Source organism: Uloborus diversus, chromosome 7 (genome assembly GCF_026930045.1).
Source record: "Uloborus diversus isolate 005 chromosome 7, Udiv.v.3.1, whole genome shotgun sequence".
In the NCBI taxonomy this organism is placed as follows: Eukaryota; Metazoa; Arthropoda; class Arachnida; order Araneae; family Uloboridae; genus Uloborus; species Uloborus diversus.
This window is the reverse complement of record NC_072737.1, coordinates 53,691,522-53,715,150: the sequence shown is the minus strand read 5'-3', so window position 1 is coordinate 53,715,150 and position 23,629 is coordinate 53,691,522. Positions and strand designations below refer to the sequence as shown.

Sequence of the window (23,629 nt, the reverse complement as noted above, 5' to 3'; positions counted from 1 at the left end):
GTTGATATAATTCGAAGATTTCAATTTATATTTAACGTTTTCTAAAAAATAATTGGAAAAGAATGATAATCCACAATAGAGACTGGTGGTAATCCACAATGGAAGCTATACAGTTTTACCTCCTCCGAGTAATTTGAAATACCAATAGATAATTTCTGAAAAAAAAATTGCAGTAATCAGTCGCCAAAATTTTTTAGTGATGGGGTTAGGAAGTTTTTGTTCGTTTTGGAAACTGGTATTTTAATGCATGTATTATGCATGAAACTTTTATTGTAATTAAGCAACAAACCAAACTTAACTAACAAAACATTCGTTTTAGCCGCGAGTTCATATCAGCCATGGTCAAATTAAGAGATCAACCATACTTAAATTGAATCTATTAGGTGCAAAATTGCTTATCACTGCACGATAAAGGTTAAACTACTAAGGAAAACATATTTTTTATGCAATTCTGCTGCTTTAAAAAAAAATACTAATTATAATATTTTTGTACAATATTATGTAAAAAATTAATGAAATTTGGACAGTCTTCAAGAAGAAAAGCATCAGATTTTCTGGAAAAGATTAGATCTGAAAAAGTGAAAAAATGATTCTAATATTCAAGAAAATGGCTGAAATTGGGAAATAAAAAAGGTGGAAATATTATGAACAAAATTAATGAAATAAAAAAAATATCAACAAAAATATAATTAACTTCATATAGATGGACAGAATAACCAACAAAGTTATGGTTTTCAACAGGAATGTTTTTTCTTTTAATTAGCATGGTAATTACTTCTTATTAACCCATCATGTTAACAAATTATGGTATGAGTCAATAGAAGCTACAAAAACCATGATTTGACTGTACATTTGTGTATATAGTACAATATTTAAGAAATGCTGAAATATTGAAATAATTAGAAATTAGATCTTTAAAAAAAAAAGAGATTACTAACAAATTTCAGATGTTCTTCCAGCCACAAAACAAAAATGAAATATTTTAAACTTCAGACTGAAATCTCATAGCTGATTTCATGATCATTTTTCTGTCCTTTCATCTCATAATTCATTTCAGAATTTGGTGACGTAATTTTGTAATTTGTAGTTGTTTCAGAATTTGGTGATGTAGTTTTGTAATTTGCAGCAATGTCATATGCAGGTTTGACATGGGAAGAATCCATTTGCCTAGAGTACTGACGGTCATTAGGATTCCACTCTAGGCCTTCGGACATCTCCATTGCTTTCACAAACGACAAAGGTCTGTTACCCGGAGTCCGTGCAAATTCACTAGATATGCTGCTTTGGCAAGAATGGTTTGAAGAATTCTGTTGACATTCAACACAGTTATTGACGAATAACTGCTGAGGAGTTTGGGCAATAAGTAGCTGGTGTGCATCATGATGTTCTTTACTTGGACTATTGTGAAAGCTACTACACCCTTTTGGAAAAGCTTCTAGCACAGAAACATCAGTACACTGTCCCCCCATCATGGTTCTATTTGCAAGCTCTTGTAGTTTATCGACAGTTTGATTGCCCAAGCAACATGTATCAGATGATAACCCTTTTCCATTGTTAATCGCATCTGCAACGGGGAATGCAAATCCGTCAGATTTAGATAGTGGATCCTTCTTTTTATACAAGTGAGAATAAAAATTGGATGATCCACAAGCATCTGTAGATGTTCCATACTCATATTTGTAGAGGTTTGAATTCTGATAATATAAAACAGGATTAGAAGAATGACTTGAAGTACAAGCACTGATTTTAGAGGTATCTCGCTGGGTGTGGAACACGGTACCATGGACTGATTGAGCAACTACATAGTGAGGGGATGGTGCATGAAGTCTATTGTGGGGAGGGAGTGATCTCCTTGAACAGTCAAACCTAATTGGCACCGGAGGCGTAAGGGCTCGGGAGCTACGGCTTCTTGCAGATGATTCTGGCTGTTTTGTATGCAATGACTCGCTGAGACTCAAGTGCAGTCTCCCTCTGTTGAGGTATGATGGAGGAGACTCATCATCGAACTGTGTCTGTTTAGAAGTCGAATAGTCCATTTGATCCACAAACTTAAAACCTCCAGAATTCTAAATTGTAAGAAAAGATGCAGGATTTTAGCTGTAATAGCCTGTTAAAACATTACATGTAAAGTAATTGCTGTGATGTAGTGTAATTCAGCACAAAACGGCGATAAAATTTAACAAATACAGTAGCGATATGACATCTCAATGACAAACTGTTTAAAAACAATGATATTATTAACCAAAACACATTGCTGGTCGAGAACTTTTTTTTAATGAATATTATATTATAAACATAGCGAAACACATTGATTTGATAATGGTTCTATTTAATTATTCCTTGAATACTTGAATGATTCAAACAAAACATAAATCAAATTAAAAACTAGTATTTTTTGGGTTAATGATTGAATTTAAGCTGAATGAGAAACAACTACTAAACACTCACTTTACATTCAAAATAAATACCTTCATGCATGTTCTTATCTCTCATCCTCAAAATAGGCCTACAAGGGCCAAATCTAACAATGTTTGACAGCTGTTTCAACCAATACCAAAAGAAATGCTTGCCGACAGATTATAGCAGCTGTACAACCAAAGTGAAAAATATATTGTGGCTAATAACCAGGGCTACCGAGTCGGAAGGAAAATGGCTCACTCCAACTCTTGGATTTTGCAATGTCAGACTCTGGCTTTTTTAATTAATTTTTTATTTATTTATTTATATATATACATATATATTTTTTCAATTTTCCCCGCTTGTTAGAAAGGGAAAAAAACCCAAAACAGAGATTGAAATATTAATTCCTTTTTAAGAAATTTTTGCACTGTATTTTATTTTACATAAGATGCATACAATGTTAGAAATTCAATTTGAAAACCTAACTTTGCATAGTTGCGATTTTAAAACTGAGATTATTTAACAATCCTTTTTTTAAAAAATTGAAAAGAATTAATTTGCTCTACTTTAATGTTTAACAAATAGATGTTTATCAGAGCGTATGCTTTCAATTTCTGAAAGCTGTAACTCGAGAAAACAAAAGCTTTTTTCTAAGTCAAAAAACCTTTCTTGCAAGGAGGCGGTACCCCCCCCCCCCCCCAAATGACATCACTCCAAGAGGGTTCTTGTACCTGTCACCTAGGTAACTTGCCGATGTCCCCCGAGTGACACCCATCTGGTGGGTGACACATCAACTTAATTTCAGAGTTCATAAAAAATACAAATACTTTAATTCTGAAAAATTTCCCCAGTAAATCTTAAATTATATTTCATCAATTAAATTTCATTGAAAATAGGGCATCATATTGCGGAAAAAGGTCAGGTTCTTGTACGGCAGGCAAAATTTTACATAAAATTATGGCGGTACACAGCTTTGTATGAATAGCTTTTACTATACCCTATATGTCTTCGCTCGATTTTAAATTTTATTGGCTGCTTTGGAATTAACCTTAATATGAAGGTTTTAAGATTAACTACAATTGTGTGTTGTAACTTAAGAAATCATTCTTATTTTATTTCAAAACTTTTTAGTGAGAACCAAACTTATAGTTCTTTAGTATAGCTTATAGTCTTAAGATTTAAAAAAAGATAAATTCTATCGGATGTTTTGGATTTGCGCTTTTGGCCAACATTTATTTGGATTTAACAAATATCCTCAGAAGTTTCCTCCTGAGCTACATGGGCCCTGATTTGCTCAAGAGATACATTCTTTTTACTACTTTATAACTGAGATTGAAGCCGTTTGCTGACAGTTGCTATTAGTTAAAGGAAGTTCAAAAGCAAGCAAACTAGGGGACAGCATGGGTAGCTACTACAGCAAGTTTAATAAATAATCAAGCCTGCTAGTTGCCAATGACTTATTTTCTTATTAGTAGGCCATTATACATGTAATCGAACCAATTGTAGTCAGTATTTTTTTTAATGCTAGGAGAAACAGTGAATATTAAAGAAAAAAGAAGCCCAGAGTCTGCCTGTTTTCAAACGACATGGACGTCGACTCCTTTACCCCAAAATACGTCCAACTTTGACTCCTGACTCCAATTCCACAGCTCTGCTAATAACAATTACCTTGAATTCTAATACATATAAGTATTTTAATTGTATCTTGTGCTTCCTTTATTTTATTTTACAATTTACCAAGCTTTTTCAACTTACCATGTACATGATTTTTCACTATGCAAAAAATAAAAATTCCAGCATATAAAGAAAACAATAATTCCACAAAAATGAGATTAAAAAATAAATAAATAGTAATAAAAAAATAAAAACACATTCTGTCTTATTTTCGAACTAAATTGTCATTTGATAGGTATATAATGTGTACATATTAGCAACAAACATACAGCAGGTGAACAAACTATAAAATGAGTGCAGCAAGGCTTCTAAATTTATCACAATTTTCAAAGTTTCACAAGTTTCTATTACACGGAGTAAAATTTTTCACTTGTAAAAACTTTATATTGCGAAACATTTTTCCAGAATAAGAAAAAACTTGAAGCCAGTAACCAACACATTTATAATGCTTTTTGTTTTTTCTACGTTTTCTCAAACTTTTGGGAAAAATCTAGGTTAGGGAAGAGAAAGATAAACTTATGATAAACTTATTAATGGACTAAAATGTTATTAAATACAGTGGAAAATGTTTAACACGAAGCTGAAAGGACCAAAAAAAAAATTATGTTAAACGAATTTCGTGTTAAAAGATTTATATTTAAGTGCGCAGTATACATTCCGGATCGCTATACCAGTTAGCGTGCAAAAAAAAAAAAAAAAACAGGAGATTCTACTAGTGGTTATATAGATGATTCGCCAGCAATATATTTTTCATCATAACTATTATGTTATGCTTTTAAATGCCATGAATGTCAAATTTAAAATGAAATATGGATTTTTCTGAGATAGAAGCTAATTGATAGCAGCAAGAAAAAATACAGAAAATGGAAAATCAAATTACATGAAGTGTATTCAATTAAAAATTTTTGTACATTCCCCAGTCCCCACCAAAGAAGTAACTGCAAAAATTTAATTACTAAAACCCGCAAAAAATAGAAATAAATTATTAAAACAAAATATTAAATAAGTAAGTATCTGGCAGCACATGTTAAAATAACTTCCAACCTTCAAAATAATTGAAATTTTTTCAAGATGCAAGAGGATTGAAATCTGATGCTGTTTTTGGCAAGGCACGTACAAGTTTGTGCAGAAAACTTATTTTGACACTCCCTAACACAAATTGTCATAGAATTCCTATCCCTAGGGAAAAAATGGTTCCAGTCCATATGTTTATGCACTGAATGGAGTTCTAATTCCCCCAGGCATAGGTGGATGACTAGAAATGGGCGCCATCTATTGAGAAAAAAGTGATACTTTTTGAAAATTCATTGAAAAAACTAAAAACAGGAGTAAATGGTAACAAACGGGAAATTGGGAGATGGACGTAAAAAACGGGAGTCTCTCATTAAAAACAGTAGAGTTGGCAAGTATGTATATTGCACTGTAAGTTAAACAAAGTCTATTATGCCATAATACTTTTGCCACATTTCTGTGTTAGAGATGATGCAAGGGGCTGTCCATAACTGTCACTTTTGGAGGTGTTCGTGAAATAGTAAGTTTGTGACAAGAGGAAGTGAGGAGTAACAAGAAATATGACACCACACTTTTTAAATAATTGATCAGTAAAAAATAGAGTGACATATGACTAAGAAGGGGGTAGGGGCTGCAGTGGTGCGACACTTTGACTGAGGGGGTGGGGTCAAAAAAGTTGAAAATAAGTGTGACATCATTTATAGATAGCCACTAGGGAAAATACCTAACAATACAACTTTAGGAGCAGAAAAGGTTTACCTTTGCAGGACTGATTGCTTGAGTCTCTTTTTGATCACCAGAACCTTTTCTGTGATATTTATCAACTGAAGTATAAAAGGAGCTTTTCTTTTTATACCTGCAGAAAGACCATAAAAATTATCTTACAGTCACACATTATCTCTTCTAATCATCATTTAATTCATATGAAGTAAACTTTTAAAACACTTATACACTATGCATGGATAATTTAACTGGTTGCACAAAAGATCTTGAGATTTTTACTGGCAATGGACATAATACCAGTTTTGATATAAATGGAAAGAAAGTTATAGTTTTTATTACATTTCAATCCTTAAATATTTTATGTTTTATTCAACTAGCTCTTAGTTCCTTTTGATTTTTACCAATCATGCAGTTTTATTTTTTGACTCCAAATTTTTATGGGATACTTTAAGCTGCAACATAAATATTTTTTCTGGAGAAATACTTTTGAAAGTCTAATACTGAATGCTTTATGAAGAAACTATTTTTCCTTTCCTTCATTCAAGTATGTAATTAAAATTTAACAACACAGTACACATCAAACAATATTTTTTCCTATGAGGAGGGGGTTAAAAATATTTTTTTGAAAAATGACACCATTTATGGAAGGTACCCCCCCCCCCCCCCAAAAAAAAAGCTGCTAATATTTTTGCACAGATAAAAGGACAATTTAGCATTATTATTTATGCACAATTAATCATAATAATACAATATTAGCACTACTAAAGCATGAATTGGGCAAATTATTGAGTACACATATTTGCAGGGTTACAATTTTTCAGTGTGTAAAAAGTTGTAAACGTTTGACACAAAGCAGTCGCTATCAAAGAAGTAGGGAATCAATAAAATCAAAAGAAATGTACAAGATTTTAAAAAATCAAAACATTTAACATCTTTTGAAAAAGCATATAGCTAAGACAATAGTTTAGAACAAAAAAGTATTTAAATTACTAAAACTAAACAAAAAGGAACAAATTGTTTACATACAATGCAACAATCCAGGGAGGTTCCAAATCAATTACATAAAGGTCGGTTTGGATATCTTCAAAAAATGTATTACATCATTTTTGGAAATGAACAAATAATTATAATAGTTAAAAGAACTAAACTTACAAAGTAAGTTAAGTAGAAATAGTATTTTTACGCTATTTTAGTGTTCCAACTGCAGAAGAATTTATTATATAATTCAAACTCAATTTTTTCCCCAACATTTCATGGATTTTAAAAAATTTTAGCATTAACTTTAGGCCAATAAAACACAAAATGTTCAGATTCAAACTTTTAAATTTTTAGTAACTTTTGCAAAATGCATTAACCCGATAAAGAAAAAATGGACCAATATAACTCTTTTCATATAAATGTTAATGTGTATCCATCCTTTTGAAGAGATGATGGGATATTAGGGAGAGAAAATAAAAAATGGCACCCTTTGAGGGTACAGTAGAACCTTGTTTATCCCAGGGGCGGTTGTAGACTACTATTTAATAGGGGGTCATACAAAAGAACGAATCCCCCTCCCCGAAACGAACCTACTATTTTGGGCACGAAAAATTTCATAAAATGTTTAGATATCAATAAAAAGCTCGAAATTAGTCAGGAATAGTGCTCCTAATAGGCATAAACATTGCAAATTAATTTCATAAGCATAGAAAGAAGAAATTTTTTAAAAAAATGAAAAGAAAACTAAAATTGTTTTCATTTGATTCATACCGAGTTTGACCACAATGTGGACGGATGCTATTGTCGACGGTTTAGGGGAGGTCATGACCCCCATGACCCTCCCCTTGTATCTGCCAATGATTTCCGGATCTTTGGTTAATCTGGATCAAATTTGTAGTTTAAGCAAAGTTTTATATTCACACAAAAAATAGTTTTAAATTATAACAGTAGAACTATGAGTGCGCCAAAAATTTGCTTTTTATTTGGTTAAATGTACAACTCCTGCATAGATGGCACCAATAAATTAAAGCAATCTAACAAACACCAGGCTGCACTTAGAGCGTTAGTCCGACCCCACTGCAGCCGAACTAGAAATGCTAAAGTGTTGTGGATGGTGCAAATCACAATCCAATATAATTTTCCTATAAAGCTTTGTTTTGTGCTGTAATAAAAAATACATCTGCTTATTTAAGGATTTGTTTTACTTATTTTCTCTGCACCAGGATTATTCATATTTAAATTTACCCAGATTGCTTTTGGCCCCATTCTGTATGGACAAACAAGGTTCTACAGTACTTGTTATAACAGGGCAAGAAAAATTATTAACATCCGCTGTTCAAAGGATTAACCAACTGGTGTATGAGCATTATTATAAAATGGAGACATACTTACCTAGGAATAGGACTATAGCACAAACTATAAATAATATTTTTACAGCAACCTCTTGTATATGGACTAGGAACATCCAAAAATTTTCCTGTAACCTAATGAAGAAATTAACTTCTAATTTCTTACTTCAATATAAAAGAACAAAGAGAATGAATATGATAAAGTGAAATGCCCCTATATTTGCAAAAATGTTACCAAAAATAAAGAGATTAAAAGGGTACTGAACAGAAATGATTGTTTTGCCCTAACCCTAGCAAATATTACAATTGTATAAAAGAAAATACATTTCACTATTTACTTTTAACATTCATAGCTTATCAAAATAACAATAATAATAATACATAAAACTTATACAAACAAACATACATGCATTATTGCTTTTAATAGTGAAGTAGAATGTCAGTTGTCTTAATACAACAGCTTAAGAGAAAATTAATTTTCAGCATTTAAAAGAAACAAAGTTATTGATTATAGAAATTCTATAAATGATCTACCAAATTGCCCTGAACAAAGTTTCTGCAAATAATAGACAAGTAAAACCCTCCCTCAAAGAGATAACATATCTATAGTTGGGGCAAACCTAAGCAGGCAGCAACATAATGCTGTGATTGGGATCTGTATAGCCTCCACACTGCTGCCAGGTTAGGTTTGTACCAACTATGCTATACAGGTTGTGATTCACACTTTCTAATTAGAGAGGCACAAAGAGCTGAATACTAAAGCTTTTCTTGATTCTTATGCTTTAAAGCTCAAAATAGGTTGACAACGTCACATTGATAATGTCACCCAAATGAAAAAACAACAGAATACAGTAAAATACTTCAAATGACTGTCAAATATATGCCTTTTAAGGTAAAGCGGCAAACATTTGTTATGTTTGTGAGGAAAATATGTACTGTCAGACACACAGCTGAAAAGAACTCATACGAGCATATGAGACTGAGCTTAGAGCCTCTTCCTAGTCGTCAATTTAGCATTTGCATAAACTGTATTTTACATCATTTATGCCAAATAGGATGGTGTGATGATTCAAGAAATCAAGCTTAAAACAGTATTAATAAATGCATATACTTTTTCTTGAAAAAAGGAATTTAGTAAATGAGAAAGCATAACAAATACAGGCTACTGAACAACATAGTGATTTTTGATAAATGGTATAAAACAAGAATATTTAAAGATGAAATTTTTCCATCTAAAAACCAGTAAATGCTATGAAAATGAAAAAACACAACTACAGTCAAATCCCGCTACAACGGGATCCAACTTACACGAAACGGCTATAACGCGATTTTTCCCCCCAAGAAAATTTTTTAGGCCTTACGAGAATTCCTCACCTGCAACGCGAAAATTATCGGTGGGGAATCGTGGTGTTTAAGTATTGGCTTTGTAATTGGCTACTATACCTTTTTTTTCGTGTATAGACCTTCATCCCTTTTGTATCACTGAGAGCGGAAGTTCCCACACCGTACTATTCTAAGCATCGCTTATACAACTGATACTTATTTTCCATTTATTTTTTTCATTCTAAATGAGAAAGTTGATGAAATATAATGACACCTAAGAGCGCTGCTTCATCTAAAGTTTGTGAAGATAGAAAGAAAAGAGAAAGTTTTCAACAATTAAAGGAAAGCTAAAGCTACTCGATGCTAAAGCTTCTTGAAAAGTTGAATCTGAAATAAAAAATGAGTGGAAGGTTGCACGACAATTAAGTATGAGTGAATATTCCATACTGCATACATACAATTAAAAGCCAAGAAAAGGAAATCCGTAAAAGTTATGAAAATGGAAGCTGCTCTTGTATTGTGAATTAAAGAAACCAGGAAGAGGGGTGTTGCCACAGATGGAAACGTTATAAAAGAATTAGTAAAGCAACTGTATAAAAATATATTAGAATAAAGGTTTGATCACGCAGCATAAATCATTTAATTATCATCTTCACTTTTTTAAGTTACAAATATCATTAATGGATCTATACAGTATCTATGGTACAGTACAACTATAGTGCATTTGCTTTTCTTACTGTATACTGTATGCACCTTACACTGGTTTATTTTATGTCTTTCTTTTCCATCGATCATTCATTTTGTGCATCGTAGCAGTATTTAATGTTGAACAAAACGGGTATTTTTTTTAAATATAAGTTAACATTTAGTTCTTTATGTAAGAAACAGTAATGTATCGTTAAGAAATGGTTTTTAACAATTGAGGAGGTGTTTACAAGTGTCTAAAATAATTGGATACGTTCATAAAAGTTTTTACACATACCCTTTTGCACAATGCGAAATTTCGACTTACGTGAGGGATCTTGGAATGCATCCCTCGAGTAAGTCGGGACTTGACTGTAAATATTGCACATAAAGCAACTTACTAAGCAATTATTATTCACTTAATCAAAATATTAAATAAATCATATATAATGGATAAAATAAGTTATCCAAAAATTGCTTTACTTTTTCATTAGTTGTTCTTCCTTGTATAATCAATATCGTGTGATATGCAGTAAGTCCAATAATAGGTATAAAAAGAACAATGATGATTCCAACTATAACAATACTTTATAGTAGTTAAGATAAAATTTCTTAAGTGAAACCAAATAGATAAAACAAGGTTAACATGAATGCAAATAAAATTATACTTTCACACTGAAAGGTATGTATAAAGCACAAGAGTAATATTATTATTATGGTTGGTGTAATAAGTTTTTTTTTTTGAAAAAAAAGGGTTTAAACCGGGTTTATTTTGTCTTTATAACTATTTGTAAAGAAAAACGTATTTTATTTTTAGAAAAACATGAAGATTTTATAAATTAATTGTTAAGGAATGTTTAATATTCATATTTGCAACTAAGTTATTTGTAATTAATTAAATAATTAAGAGTTAAATCTTGTAATTTCATTTCCTTACATATAGAGATTTCTATAGGAGAATATTGTTTGAAAATCTTTAATATAAAAAATACAATATGTAAATGAGCCTTGGTATAAATAATCCAAGAAATAATTTATTGTGATAGTTCAGACATTATTAATATCAAATAACCAAGAAACAATTCTTGCAAATTAATTTCCTCATAATCATAGCTATCTACTATAAATAAACGAGCTGATGTGTGCAGTACATGACTTCCTTTTACACCAATTTAATGTTATTTCCCCGTTATTGGCAATTTTAATGTGATTCAATAGTTTACTCCCTAAATATCATCAACAATGGCCAAATTAAACACCAGATTTAGGAGAAAAAAAAAATCGCAAAATTTGTCGCCAAAAGAATGGTGATGTATCGTCAAGTGTCCGCCAAATTATAACACCCCTTGAGTTTGCGTCTAAATGAACAATGATTTCCCCCCAAAATGGTGCAAAAGACCAATTTAGAAACTATTTAACCCCTTTAGTAACATACAGCAGGTTAACAAACTATAAACTAAATGCAGCAAAACTTCAAAATTCATCACAAATTTTAAATTTTTAAAAGTTTCTAATACACAGAGTAAAATTTTTCTTATAAAAATATTACTGTTTGTTTCAAACAAAAAATGTTTCTAGAATAAGAAGAAACTTGAAACCAGAAACCAACACATTAAACATACTTTCAGTTTTTTTTGCCAAATGCCACTCAAAGAACATTATGGCATTTGGAGTATTTTTTTTTTTTTTTCCAAATAACTAGCAAAGAAGGATACGTCAGAATAGTGTCTAATTTTTTGAAATCCTCAAAATGGTCTTTTATGTATAAAGAACATAGGCCAAGAATGGATATCATATGTATGCTAAGCCAAAGCAGAAACATGAAAAAATAACGATAATTTCGTCTTCCAATGCAATTGTTGACCCATGGACAATGGTGATCAAATGTCTAAAAAGAAAAAAAAAAGGTATATTTGGAGATTTATAAAAGCAAACTTAACAACAGATAAGTTTTCAACATTAAAAAGAGAGAATCATAAAAAGTAAATGTGTGATTAAAATGTTGCAAGATATTCAACTACAGTAAAATCCCTCTAATGCGGACACTAACGGGACAATTTTTTTTGTCCACTATAGAGAGGTGTCCCCAGGACAGGGGTTTAATAATGTTATTTGTATTGGAACTGCGGAATGAAAAATTGTCCGCATAAGAGGGGTGTCCGCCAAGAGTGCCCATATAGGGGGGCAAGGGGAGCTCGAGCCCCCCTTTTAAATTAGAACTTCCTTGCTTTTGGTACTTTTTTCTTTGCAAAAATGTGAAAACATTTATTCTCCAGCCATTAATGAATAAGTTAAAACAAATGAAATATTTTAATGACTCTAATCTGTCCTGAAAACGGTTTCTATCGAGAAAATACCCTCCTAACCTATGGGGGAAATATCCGAGTCCCCCCCCCTTACAATTTTGCATATGGGCGCCCTTGGTGTCTGCCTTTGAGGGGTGTCCGTTAGGAGACGTTTTACTGTACAAATAATATTCTCACAAAATTAACTTTAAACTCAAACATGGCTTTCACAGAGTAAAAACATAATGATTTAGCATATGTATTTATTTTAATGTTAATAACATTCAACCTTGACATTGATAATAATTACTAAAAAATATAAAAAATAATTTTAAAATTTAAGGGGGTATTCTAGTCCAGAAGCTTGATTTTGAGGTGATTTTATGGAAGCAAAAAAAAAAAGTAACTATTTTCACGATCTATTTTTATCAGTTTTGTATTGATACTTTAAAAGTATAAAAATGTATAATTGTTGAAAAAAAATTCAAAATTGAAGTTGGTGGAGGCTGGCAAAGAGGGGACTTGAAAAAAAAAAAAAAAGAGGGTCTTCTGGTTGACATGATTCCAATCCCCCTGGTGATCTGAAACATCAAGTTAAGGTTAATTCTTTTTGACAAGGATGTAGAATTATCTGGATGCAGCTGATTTGAAAGAAGAAAAAAAATCACAAAATAGCATCTTTTTGAACAAAAAAAGGTAATTTTTCTTGGCCTTTTTTCAAAAATAATAAAAATCAAAAATTACAAAACTCCTACATGGAGACAATTTTGATAGTATTAAGAAAGTCTGTACTAAATTTCAAGTAAATTGGAGCATTAGAACTTGAAGTATCTTGTCAACAGTATCGAAAAAACTAGTTTCAAGAAAAAAGCATTTAAAGTTTGCAGCCTGAGTGGTTTAATCTGTAATGGTATATGCATTTTTCAATCAGCCATCCTTGCCTTATGCAATGTTCATTCCTCCACCTCAAAAACTACATTTTTGGCAGATCTTCCAGCCATAAGAGATTTACAGCTTCTTTCTTTTAAAGCTTCGGAAGCTCATAACTCGAAGTGTTAAATACGCAGTTGATCTCGTTTGCTGGCTTTTTTTTCATTTCTCTGCATGCAAATTACTTGCTTTTTGACTTTTTTTTATCCACTTCATATAAAAAATTTGAATTTAACACTGAAGAAATACACAGTACACAATATGCTTATAGAACCTTTGAGATGCTCATTTGTCAGAGCAAAAGAATTTATTTTAACAAAATTAACTGTAATTCCAAAAATAATTCAAATTTCCTTAAGATATAGCTAATATAAACTGAATATTCAGAATAAGTTTCTTTCCTTTTAGAAGCTTATGGTTAAAATATAGAAAAAAAAACTTACAAATAATACTTTATATTAAAAAAATTAAACAATTAAATGAGTATAACTTTAAAGTTTACTTTTTACCATATCATAATTAGGTAGTACACCTCAAATTTGAGAAAAAAATATATAATTGAATTATTTAAATAATAAATAAAATAAGTAGATAACTTTCAACTTTCAAAGTACTTGAAAGAATTAAAGGATGCAAAAGGATTGAAATCTCAAACACATCATGATATTTTCAATGAATAGTCTTCTCATCAAAATAAATTATTTTTGGTGCAGAATTGGCACTACTGCACAGAAAAAAATCCATTGATATTAGTTATTTTTAAAAAATTAAGAATATTAGGACAAAACACTAATAACAAGGACAACATATTTTTATCAGGAACATCAGGGAAACTCTAAACCCTGTTTAAAGTTAAAAAATATTTTTCAAGAATAAAATCTTTTTAAAAAAATGACTGATGTGCATGCAAATCAAATACAAATAAACCTCATAAACAAGAATTTGTTTCAATTTAAGGGATATGAACAACTAAAAATTATGATAATGTACTTTGTTTGTGTTAACAAAATGTGATTATATAAGAAAATATTAACGAAGAATAATTACCTCAATGCAGTTGTCACAGATACCACAATGAACACAACGTGGAGGACGGTAAAACTGACAAGTGACACACCACTTCAAACGCACCCGTACGCCATGAATTTCAATGTCTTGATACGTAGGACCTCCAAGGCCATCTCCTTTGATTTCATCTTGTGTAGCTAAAATAAAAGAAATATGTCTTCAAGTGATATATTTTAAACTAGTCACCAAAATGGCTAGATTAGCCAGTGGCAGCTCCAGTCTTGGTCTTGTCCAACCTGACTGGTGGGTACAGGGTAGTGTTGATGTACAACTCGGTTCCCCTGGAATACCGCAATACATCGTCTTTGGAGGTGGACTTTGGTACTAAGATTTATTTTTCGCCTTCGGGCCAGTTGCAACCCCTGTTTCCAGGGTGATTCCACTGCTAGGTGTGAGACAATTGGACTAAATTTTCCAAATATTTATATTTTTACAGGGTATTCCAAAACAACCGCATTAAATCTGCTCAGCTATATTCCTTGTTGGGAGTACATAAAAACTGCCCAAAGAAGCGTTCCTGTACGATCCATAGTTTACAAGAAAAATACGAAAAACAAAGTAAGACGTCACTGCCGTTGCAAGAAAAAACACTTTATTGAACACATCAAGAGCAGTATACGTACATTACGTCTATCAACAAATACGCACAATGACGTTTTAAAAATTATTCTCTAGAAAAGTTTCAAATACTGTAGTTGATATGTCCAATAATGTGTTTTCTCCTTGCACTGGCAGTGTGTGTGTGACGTTATACTTTGTTTTCCGTATTTTTCTCGTAAACTATGGATGGTACAGAAACTCTTTTTTAAGCAGAATTTATGTACCCCAACAAGGAATCTAGCTGTGCAGAGTTTATGCGGTCATTTTGGGGCACCCTGTATAAGTGGTGCAGCAAAAGGGGGGTTAGAGGGTCTCAAACTCAGGTTTGGGGGGGGGGGCTTCTGATGCATCTCCCAGAGGTCATTGTTAACCTTGTTGCCAATCCTAGTACAGAAGTTTATATACAAAGCGGGACTGTTTTGATCAAAAAATCCTTCCAGAAGGTAGCTCTGCCTGTGCTACTGCTGTAAAAGCCTAAAATCTGGTAATCCTAATGTCAACAAAAGGTTGGGATTAGTAGAGTTTTGCATTAAAGAGGATGTACTGCACTTATGTTCAACTTTCATTCATCTGATTTCATTGCCTGCCCTCATTTTTAAGTCCATTTGATCAATTTTCATTTGATTTCAAAATGTTCAATGATTGGTCACTACTAATCAAATGCTGGTTTTTACAAAATAATTACCATTACTGAATCCAGCATAAACCTGGAAATTTTTTATACATTCATGAGGGTTGAGTTCTGACATTTCCATTGAAATGTGAAAATAACTTTGTAATGCGTTTGTATCATGCTCATTTTCTTCAACAATTCAAATTTAAAAATGTTTATAAATCCAACCAAGCTTACGGGGCTGAAGTTTAGCACTGAAAACAGGACAAGGGGTCATTGTTTTAAGCTATTTAAATCTCAGGCTAATATGGATGTTAGGAAAAATTATTATTTTAGCAGGGTAGTGGAACCTTGGAACAGTTTACCGGAAGAGGTGGTAATGAGCAAGGGAGGGGATAGTTTTAAGAGGGCCATTGATCTACACTGGGGATAGTAAATTGACTAGGACCAGTCTAGCTGGGCCCAGAGCCTGTTGCTGGTCGTCACTTTTGTATTTGTATTTGTATATTAGTATCTACAACTAAAAATAAAATTCAAGTATAAAATATATTGCTCATCAAGCTTCATCTTTTGATTTTCATTCATTTGATTGACATTCATTCAGGTAAATTACCATCAAAATCAACAGATTGGCTTATATTTAGAGAATGAAAACTTATTACATTTTGAAAAGGCAAAGAATACTTTAAGAAAGAAAAAAAAAAGAAAAGACAAGTCCAGAACTTAATTTTTTTTTTACCAGTGATGTTCCTATCAATTTTTCTGCGGATATACTCCAATTAACACATTATGCATAATATGTGTATGTGATCATACACATAATGTCTAAAAAATGTTTGAGAGTATATGGCGTACATGTAGACTACCCCTGTTATTTACAATACTTACGTTTACAAATACTGCCGTGGGAAGGTTTCTACAAATAGGTAGGTAGGTAAAAGGTAATAAGGTAAATGGTAGAGAAAGGTAAAGGGTAGCTGCAAATTTTTTCTTTCTTTGCATTTTTGTCATCTATTGTACTTCAGTGTACGAACTTGCTTATTTGGTTTCCTCTGAAAACAAGGCACGGAAAAAATGTCAAACTTGAATATTTCCTTATTGTTAGTATGGAATCCAAAACGAAATTCTTCAAAAATCTTGAAAACCCATTTCTGCAGATACTGCCTATTAACTTCCCACAACAGAATAGTAACATGTAATTTTACATCCTGGTTTATGCTAAAATAAAATTTAGATGCTATATTTAAATCTACTTAGTAAGCTTACTAATTGTACAGTACAATCCTATTAGATTAGCTCTGATTCAGAATAAAGACTAAACATTAATAAACTATATTACAAAAATTAGCTAGCTCACCTTTTGGAATGACGCCAGGATTAACAAAAGTCGCCAAAGTAAAGTTCACAATTACAAATACTGTAATTACACCTTGGACAACTGGTATAGCAATACTGTATACAGACATCAAGTAGCGACATCTTTAAATAGAAACCAGAAATGAGATATCATAGAATAGTTCATCTTTTCATTCAAACAAAAATAGGCAACAAAATAAAAGTTTAATTTTGACTACTTAGCCAGTACATGTGCATCTGAATTTAAAAAAAAAAAAGATTTTATTTAGCATCATAAAAACCTTAATTTCAGGTGTTAATAGTTATCCCCCAATAGAGATGTCATAGAAAGACTAGATGCCAGCCCCTGATAAATGCACTGGGTCTGCAAATGGTGGAGAACCGATGACAGATAATAGAAACTAGTGATGTGCCGGATCGTTAAAAAAGTAGATCCACGGATACGGATCTGGATCATTAGTGTCAAGATCCGCGGATACGGATCTCAACTTTTTTCCCCCCCGAATTCAACTATTCAAGTGCAAAATTTGTTACGGAAGGTATTCCCGTCAGAATAATGGCAGTTTCTTCAAAAAATGTCAACTGCGGCAAAAATATAATCAAGACTATGATTTAACTATTTAAAGAAATCTCCGTAAAAATTGAGGGAGAGTTGGAAGGAATGTGTCAGCGCTGCTTTAATGCTTAGATAGAATGTGGAAAACGCATTTTATTTCAGCATAAATTCAGTGCTGACCGATTCCACCGAACTTACTCCAACCGACGAAATGCAGAGCCGGGAACACCTTGACAAATAGTACATAGAAAATTGAGAAAAACGAAAATGAAGAATAACAGAAACCCCAAATCAATAACAAAAACTAAAATTAAATTAAAAATTAAAAAACAAAACATGTCCCAGAGAGTCGACCTCATATTAAGATGAATTTCGCGGGTTAGATTACACATTTGTTAAAAAATAGGAACTGACAGCAGGTAACAATTTTAAATCATTGAGCTTTTTCTCCTTATCTTCCGACTATGAAATCGCAACCAATCATGCGTTTAAAAGCTTTAAATTTACTTAACAAAATTATAGCTCCTACTCTATATAAGTTAAAAGTTTCAAATAAATATCAAACGCAGAAAACTTCATTCTTTCAATTAGGGCCAACATTTTTAACGTACAGGTAAATTTTTACTACAATAATTGTAAAAAACGTTAAGTCATTTTTTAATTAATGTGTCTGGTAATTAAAGTTCTACGAAAACGAGGCCAAGCTAAGAACGCTTTCGATCAAGTCCCTTTTTAAACCTTATAATTTAAAAAGGGAATAAAACCTAATTTAAACGGAATTTAAGTCTTTTATTCATATATTAAAAAATTTTTAGAATAGAAATTATCTGTTTAAGATAATTTCTGTTTAAGATCCGTCAAAAAAGTAACGGATACGGATACAGATCTTTATTTTCCCTCAGATATCCGTGGATGCGGATACGGATATCCGGAACATCACTAATAAAAACAAATAACTTTCATTTTATTTGATTCTATCTATACGTTTGCTGAAAAAACTAAACAGTTGCTAACTTTAGAAGGTTAAGGACAAACAGTCGTTAGTCGTATTTTGAGACCACAAATTTTGATTTAACATTTACTCTCTTTTCAAAAAAAAAAAAAAAAAGATTTTAGATGCATACAGGATTCGCCGATATATATCATGATATATATATCCTTTATTTATCTTGAAAATATCATGATACTTTAATATTTATTTTTTCAACTACGGTATTTTCAAAAAAAATTATATTAATCATAGTAATATTGTACATTTGTTCTTTTTTATTTTATGTTCATTTTAATTATTAGTAATGTGTAACAATTTTAAATCATATTAAAAGTGCCTTATTAAACATTGGTCAGAAAAAAAAGGAAATATCTTATGACTGCGTACCAGATATTGCATTTTTTATTTCTGAATCATTTTACTGTAAAAGTAGCTAACAAGAAAAATGAGTAAAACAGCTAAACTTCATTAAAATTGACAAAAACGTAAAATCAAATGTTAGATATAAATAATGAGAGAAACCTTAGATTTAAGTCTATATATTGTAATAATAATGTAAGAAAAGAAAGAGTGAGAGAGATTTGAGGATGCATTCACTATTTTGAAGACCAATTTGTGCCAGTTGAAAATATCGGATATATATCAAAATATCGATGTATCAAAATATCGGATATTTTCGAAAATATCATGATATTTTTGAACCCTGGATGCATAGCAGAACTGTGATTAACAGAAGTGGTTAGGACTGGACCCTCTTCGGTTAAGAAGCCTTTGAGCTTTTTTTCCTCCATTCTATTGGGGTCAGGGTTAACTTTCTGCGGGCAGAAACTAGTTTTTGCCGTGCCAGTGGCAGAAACTGGTTATAACCGGTAAAAACCGGCAGAAACTGGCAAAAACTTAAAAGCATCTTTAATTACTTAAGTGATTGCTATATGATATTCGTTTAAGTAAACTAAAAAATTAAACTTCATTTCATCATTTAAAAAAATAAAATCCTATGCTAATGCCCTTGATTTAGTTCGAGAAGGCAGCTTTTCAATTGCAGATACTCGTAATGTTTGGATTAATCTAACAAAGGACGAAAAATCATATAGGTGCTCAGGAAAGAGGAGCGACATACAAAATTAAAAGGTTTTTCGGATTTTAATTTGCTCACTTATATGCTTCATCTAAATTGTTTTTGATTGAAATTATCACGTGCTTCTAGAAGAAATTGCCAGAATTTTACTTGCCAATATTAACATAGATTTTGTACCTAATATCACAGCTTTGCAAAACAAATTGGCTCTATGTCTCGAAACTTATTTTTCCAGTTGAATTTCTCCCACTACCCCAGTTACTACATTGTGGACCAGTTAAAAAAAATATACAATAGATGAAAGTTTCACGAACCATTGTCCCATCATTCTCCATTGCTTGTTTCTTCATGCATTGCCAGCTAGCTCTTCTGTTGCAGGAATATTCTAAAGTTTCTCATTTGTATATATTAGATTGAGAAACTGTTTAGATTTTTGAAACCACCTTTTCTAAGAAGCAACTGCAGGGTCCAAACAATGTAACATTTGATTTTAAATTGTGGTAATATCGAAATTAAATTGTGCTTTGGTTAATAATTATTTTTTCCATGCACTTTCTATTGCATGTCAATAACTTAATTTTTTTCTATTTTGTGAGTTTTTGCCAGTTTCTGCGGCAAATGTGGCAGAAAGTGGTTTTTGCCATGCCGGTTTTAACCGGTTTCTACCAGTGGTTTTAACCGCCTCGGCAGAAACTTGCCAACCCTGGTTGGGGTAGCTATTTTTAGATGCTTTAGTCTTATGCAGACCTAGTGCAGACTCCAATATGGCATCCAGACTTTCATGAGGTACCATTAAGGTACAGACATCAGTGGTACAGGGAATTTTTATGTCCGATTTCTCAATAGATGAAGACACATGGGCTCACTTTGATGCAGAGTTGGCAAGTTTCAACCACAGGTAGAAACTGGTTAAAACTGGTATGGCAAATACCCTTTTCCCCGCCACATGTGGCAAAAATAGTGATGTGGATCGGGTAAATACCCAGCGGGTAGGTAAATATTTTTTGGGTATTTACCCGGGTATTTACCCAAGGCCTGGGTAAATACCCAAAAACTGGGTATTTTACAAAAATTGCAAAAAAGCGAATGAGAATTTTTTTTTTAAATCTAAATATGAAATAATTGGTAAAACTGACATATACATATGTATTTACACAGTTTATATTTTTTATTGGAAGACTTGATGAAATCATGAAAGAAACATATTGTGAACCAAAGAACCTTTCTTTTAAATGTCATAATTGGAGAAGTATAAGCAATTCATTATGAACTTTAGGATTTTAAAATCACAATCTAGGTTAGTCATATCCAAAATGAAAAAAAAAAGGAAGCATGAGGGATGTTTGGAAGAATAAACTGAGAAGTTATTAAGAAACTATGGTGTTATTTATTTTATTGATATTTAAGTGATATCATGGAAAATATAGAAACAGTTTTCACATTAATAAACCAAAAAAAAAAAAAAAAGCAAAATTTTCTTTTCTGTTGCCTTGCTCATTTGCATTTGCTCCCCTGTAGGGTGGGAAGGTAAATATTTTTTTGGGCATTTATCCGAAGGCAGGGAAAATCCCCTAGTAATTGCGCATTTTGCAAAAAAATTTAGGTAGTATTAAAAGGTGACTATTATCTTTTTTAAACAGAAACCCTAAAATAAAAGATTAAAAATTTTAAATGAATTTTAAATGTTTATGTATATTATGTGTGTGTGTATATATATATGTGTGTTTGATACAGAATACACCTGAACAATTGAACTAAGTTTGGAGGAAATTTCTGCATAAGATATAAGTAAATAAATTGTAATAATAAATTGAGCGACATTTCGTTACATTTTGATGTCATGCAGGGACATATTACTGGGTTATAAAAGACTAGGACCTTAAAAAATTGATGTTTGCTTTTTTTTGTAACCAGTTAAGCTTTTTTCTTTTTGTAGAATGGCTTTTTATATCTGAAATTTGGCTATCAACATTGATTAGGCATATCCAACACATTTAATTTGAATATCATATTAGATTGCTAAGCTGTTTCACACAATAATTCTTTAAATATGTGATCAAAATGCAATTTTTGGGCAAAAATTTATTGTTTTGTATATGGTTGGTTGTATATATACATAATGGAATACATACAGAAAAGTATTTTAGATGAATATAAATTTTTGAAATAAATACCCGGGTATTTACCCATTTTGGGTATTTACCCGGGTATATACCCTGGGTATTTACCCCTAAAAATAAATATCCGGGTATTTTACATCACTAGGCAAAAACTAGTAGAAACTCAGAAAAATGACATAAAATTATTAATGTACAATAAATAATGTAAGGAACAAACCATTAAATGTTAACCTAAGTACAATTTATTTACAGTATTATCACCATTCAAAACCAAGAAAATTCTCTCAGGATCTGCTTTTTCATCAAGGAACAAGCAAGAACTTTCATTTATTGCTTTTTTTTTAATTAAAAAGGTCCACCAATTTATTAGCTGGGGATAGTTCCAAAACTCGACTGTAAAAATATTTACTGTTTAAGAAAACTTGCACATTTCTTTTTTTAATTGTAATTTTGGAGTAAAAGCCTTGTTGAAAGAGTCTGAAAATCTGTTACACGTACAGAAAGAGAGACCTATGTTGTAGTTTTGCCACTTGAAGTTAAAATTTTATAACGCAGTGTAGTTAAATTTAGAGCAACACATTCTAAAAATGCAAAATAAATTTATAAAAATATAATCCAGAATTTAATTAATGATTTTGTTTAAAATATTACTTGATTCAAATGAATGATTTTTTTTTAAAAACATCACTTGATTTAAATCAATAAACCCGGGGCTAAGTCAACTAAACAGCAATATAGCTTTTATTTTTTACATTGATGAAATGAAGTAACGTTTTTTAGTTTACCTATAACTCATATCCCATAAACTATTAAAGATGTCTTTTAGTTTTTGTCAGTTAGTGCAGCTTTTTACCAGTTATAACCAGTTTCTGTCACTAGCAGAGCAAAAATCAGTTTTTCCTACTGGCAAAAGGAAAACCCTGTATGATAAAATCACCCTGTATGATTTTCACATCACAACTGGATTAGCCTTAAAAAATCTTATTTCAAAGCAATACATAACTAACTACACATGATCGGAAATTCAGATAAATTAGTTTTAATACTAATTAAAGTTTTTGATTTAATGCCTACACATTGGTTTAAGAGTATAGACCAAATATAGAAATCAGAAGGCGTATCTTTTAGCTTTTAAAAATGTTTTAATCAATGTTGTGGAAAAAAGCATAAATATTGATAGGTTTAATCAGTTTGCAGCTAATTTGTAATTTGTCAAATTCACAAAGTACTATAGTATAGAATAGGTACATTTATTTCCATAAGAATATGATTACTTACGGGAATGCGAAAAATGCTCCAGTAGAGAGCAGTAAAATAATCCATGCAAAACATGCAGGGATTATTCTAGTTACAGGATTGCACTTGCTCATAATTGTTTGTTACATTATTACATTTTGCACATAATACTCAAAAAAAAAAAAACTTCGAAAATTTTAGAAGAAATTAGTAAATTATTCATGTAAAATTATTAATAAACAAACAGCTCTTATAATTTTTACGATAAAGAGCAAAAATACTAAAAGAAGAAAATATCAAATAGTAGCAAATAAACATATTTAAACCGGTTTATTTAATGATAATTTCGAACAGTTAGAACGAAACTTTTGATTCTACAATTGAAAAAAGGCGTAAGTTAAACTTTAGTGAAATGCCTATTATCTTTCGGTTAAATTATTTAATGAAGTGGAATCTGAACATAATCACTTCCACGTTAAAAAAAAAAAATTACAGGCCATACAACTTTTGACATTTGAGCATCTTCCATAACAACAATTAGTAAATCTGCAGTCACAGTTAAAATTTCTCACAGTTATATTTCGCAGAAAAATATGTTCTGTGGGAAACATTAAAGAAAGAACATTGAATGTTGTTTCAAATTTCAGTCATTTA

The 23,629-nt window shown here is 31.3% G+C and overlaps 1 protein-coding gene across 1 annotated transcript; it reads right to left on the bottom strand.

Annotated features, from left to right (window-relative positions):
• Window positions 1–989: 989 nt before the first annotated feature.
• LOC129226692 (palmitoyltransferase ZDHHC5-like) lies at window positions 990–23,109 on the bottom strand. Its single transcript, XM_054861322.1, has 8 exons — window positions 23,018–23,109; window positions 16,996–17,117; window positions 14,405–14,562; window positions 11,858–12,030; window positions 10,626–10,728; window positions 8,179–8,270; window positions 5,845–5,941; window positions 990–2,066 (listed from the first exon to the last, which is right to left on the bottom strand). The coding sequence occupies exons 1-8, from the start codon at window positions 23,107–23,109 to the stop codon at window positions 990–992; spliced, it is 1,914 nt and encodes a 637-aa protein (XP_054717297.1).
• Window positions 23,110–23,629: the final 520 nt, after the last annotated feature.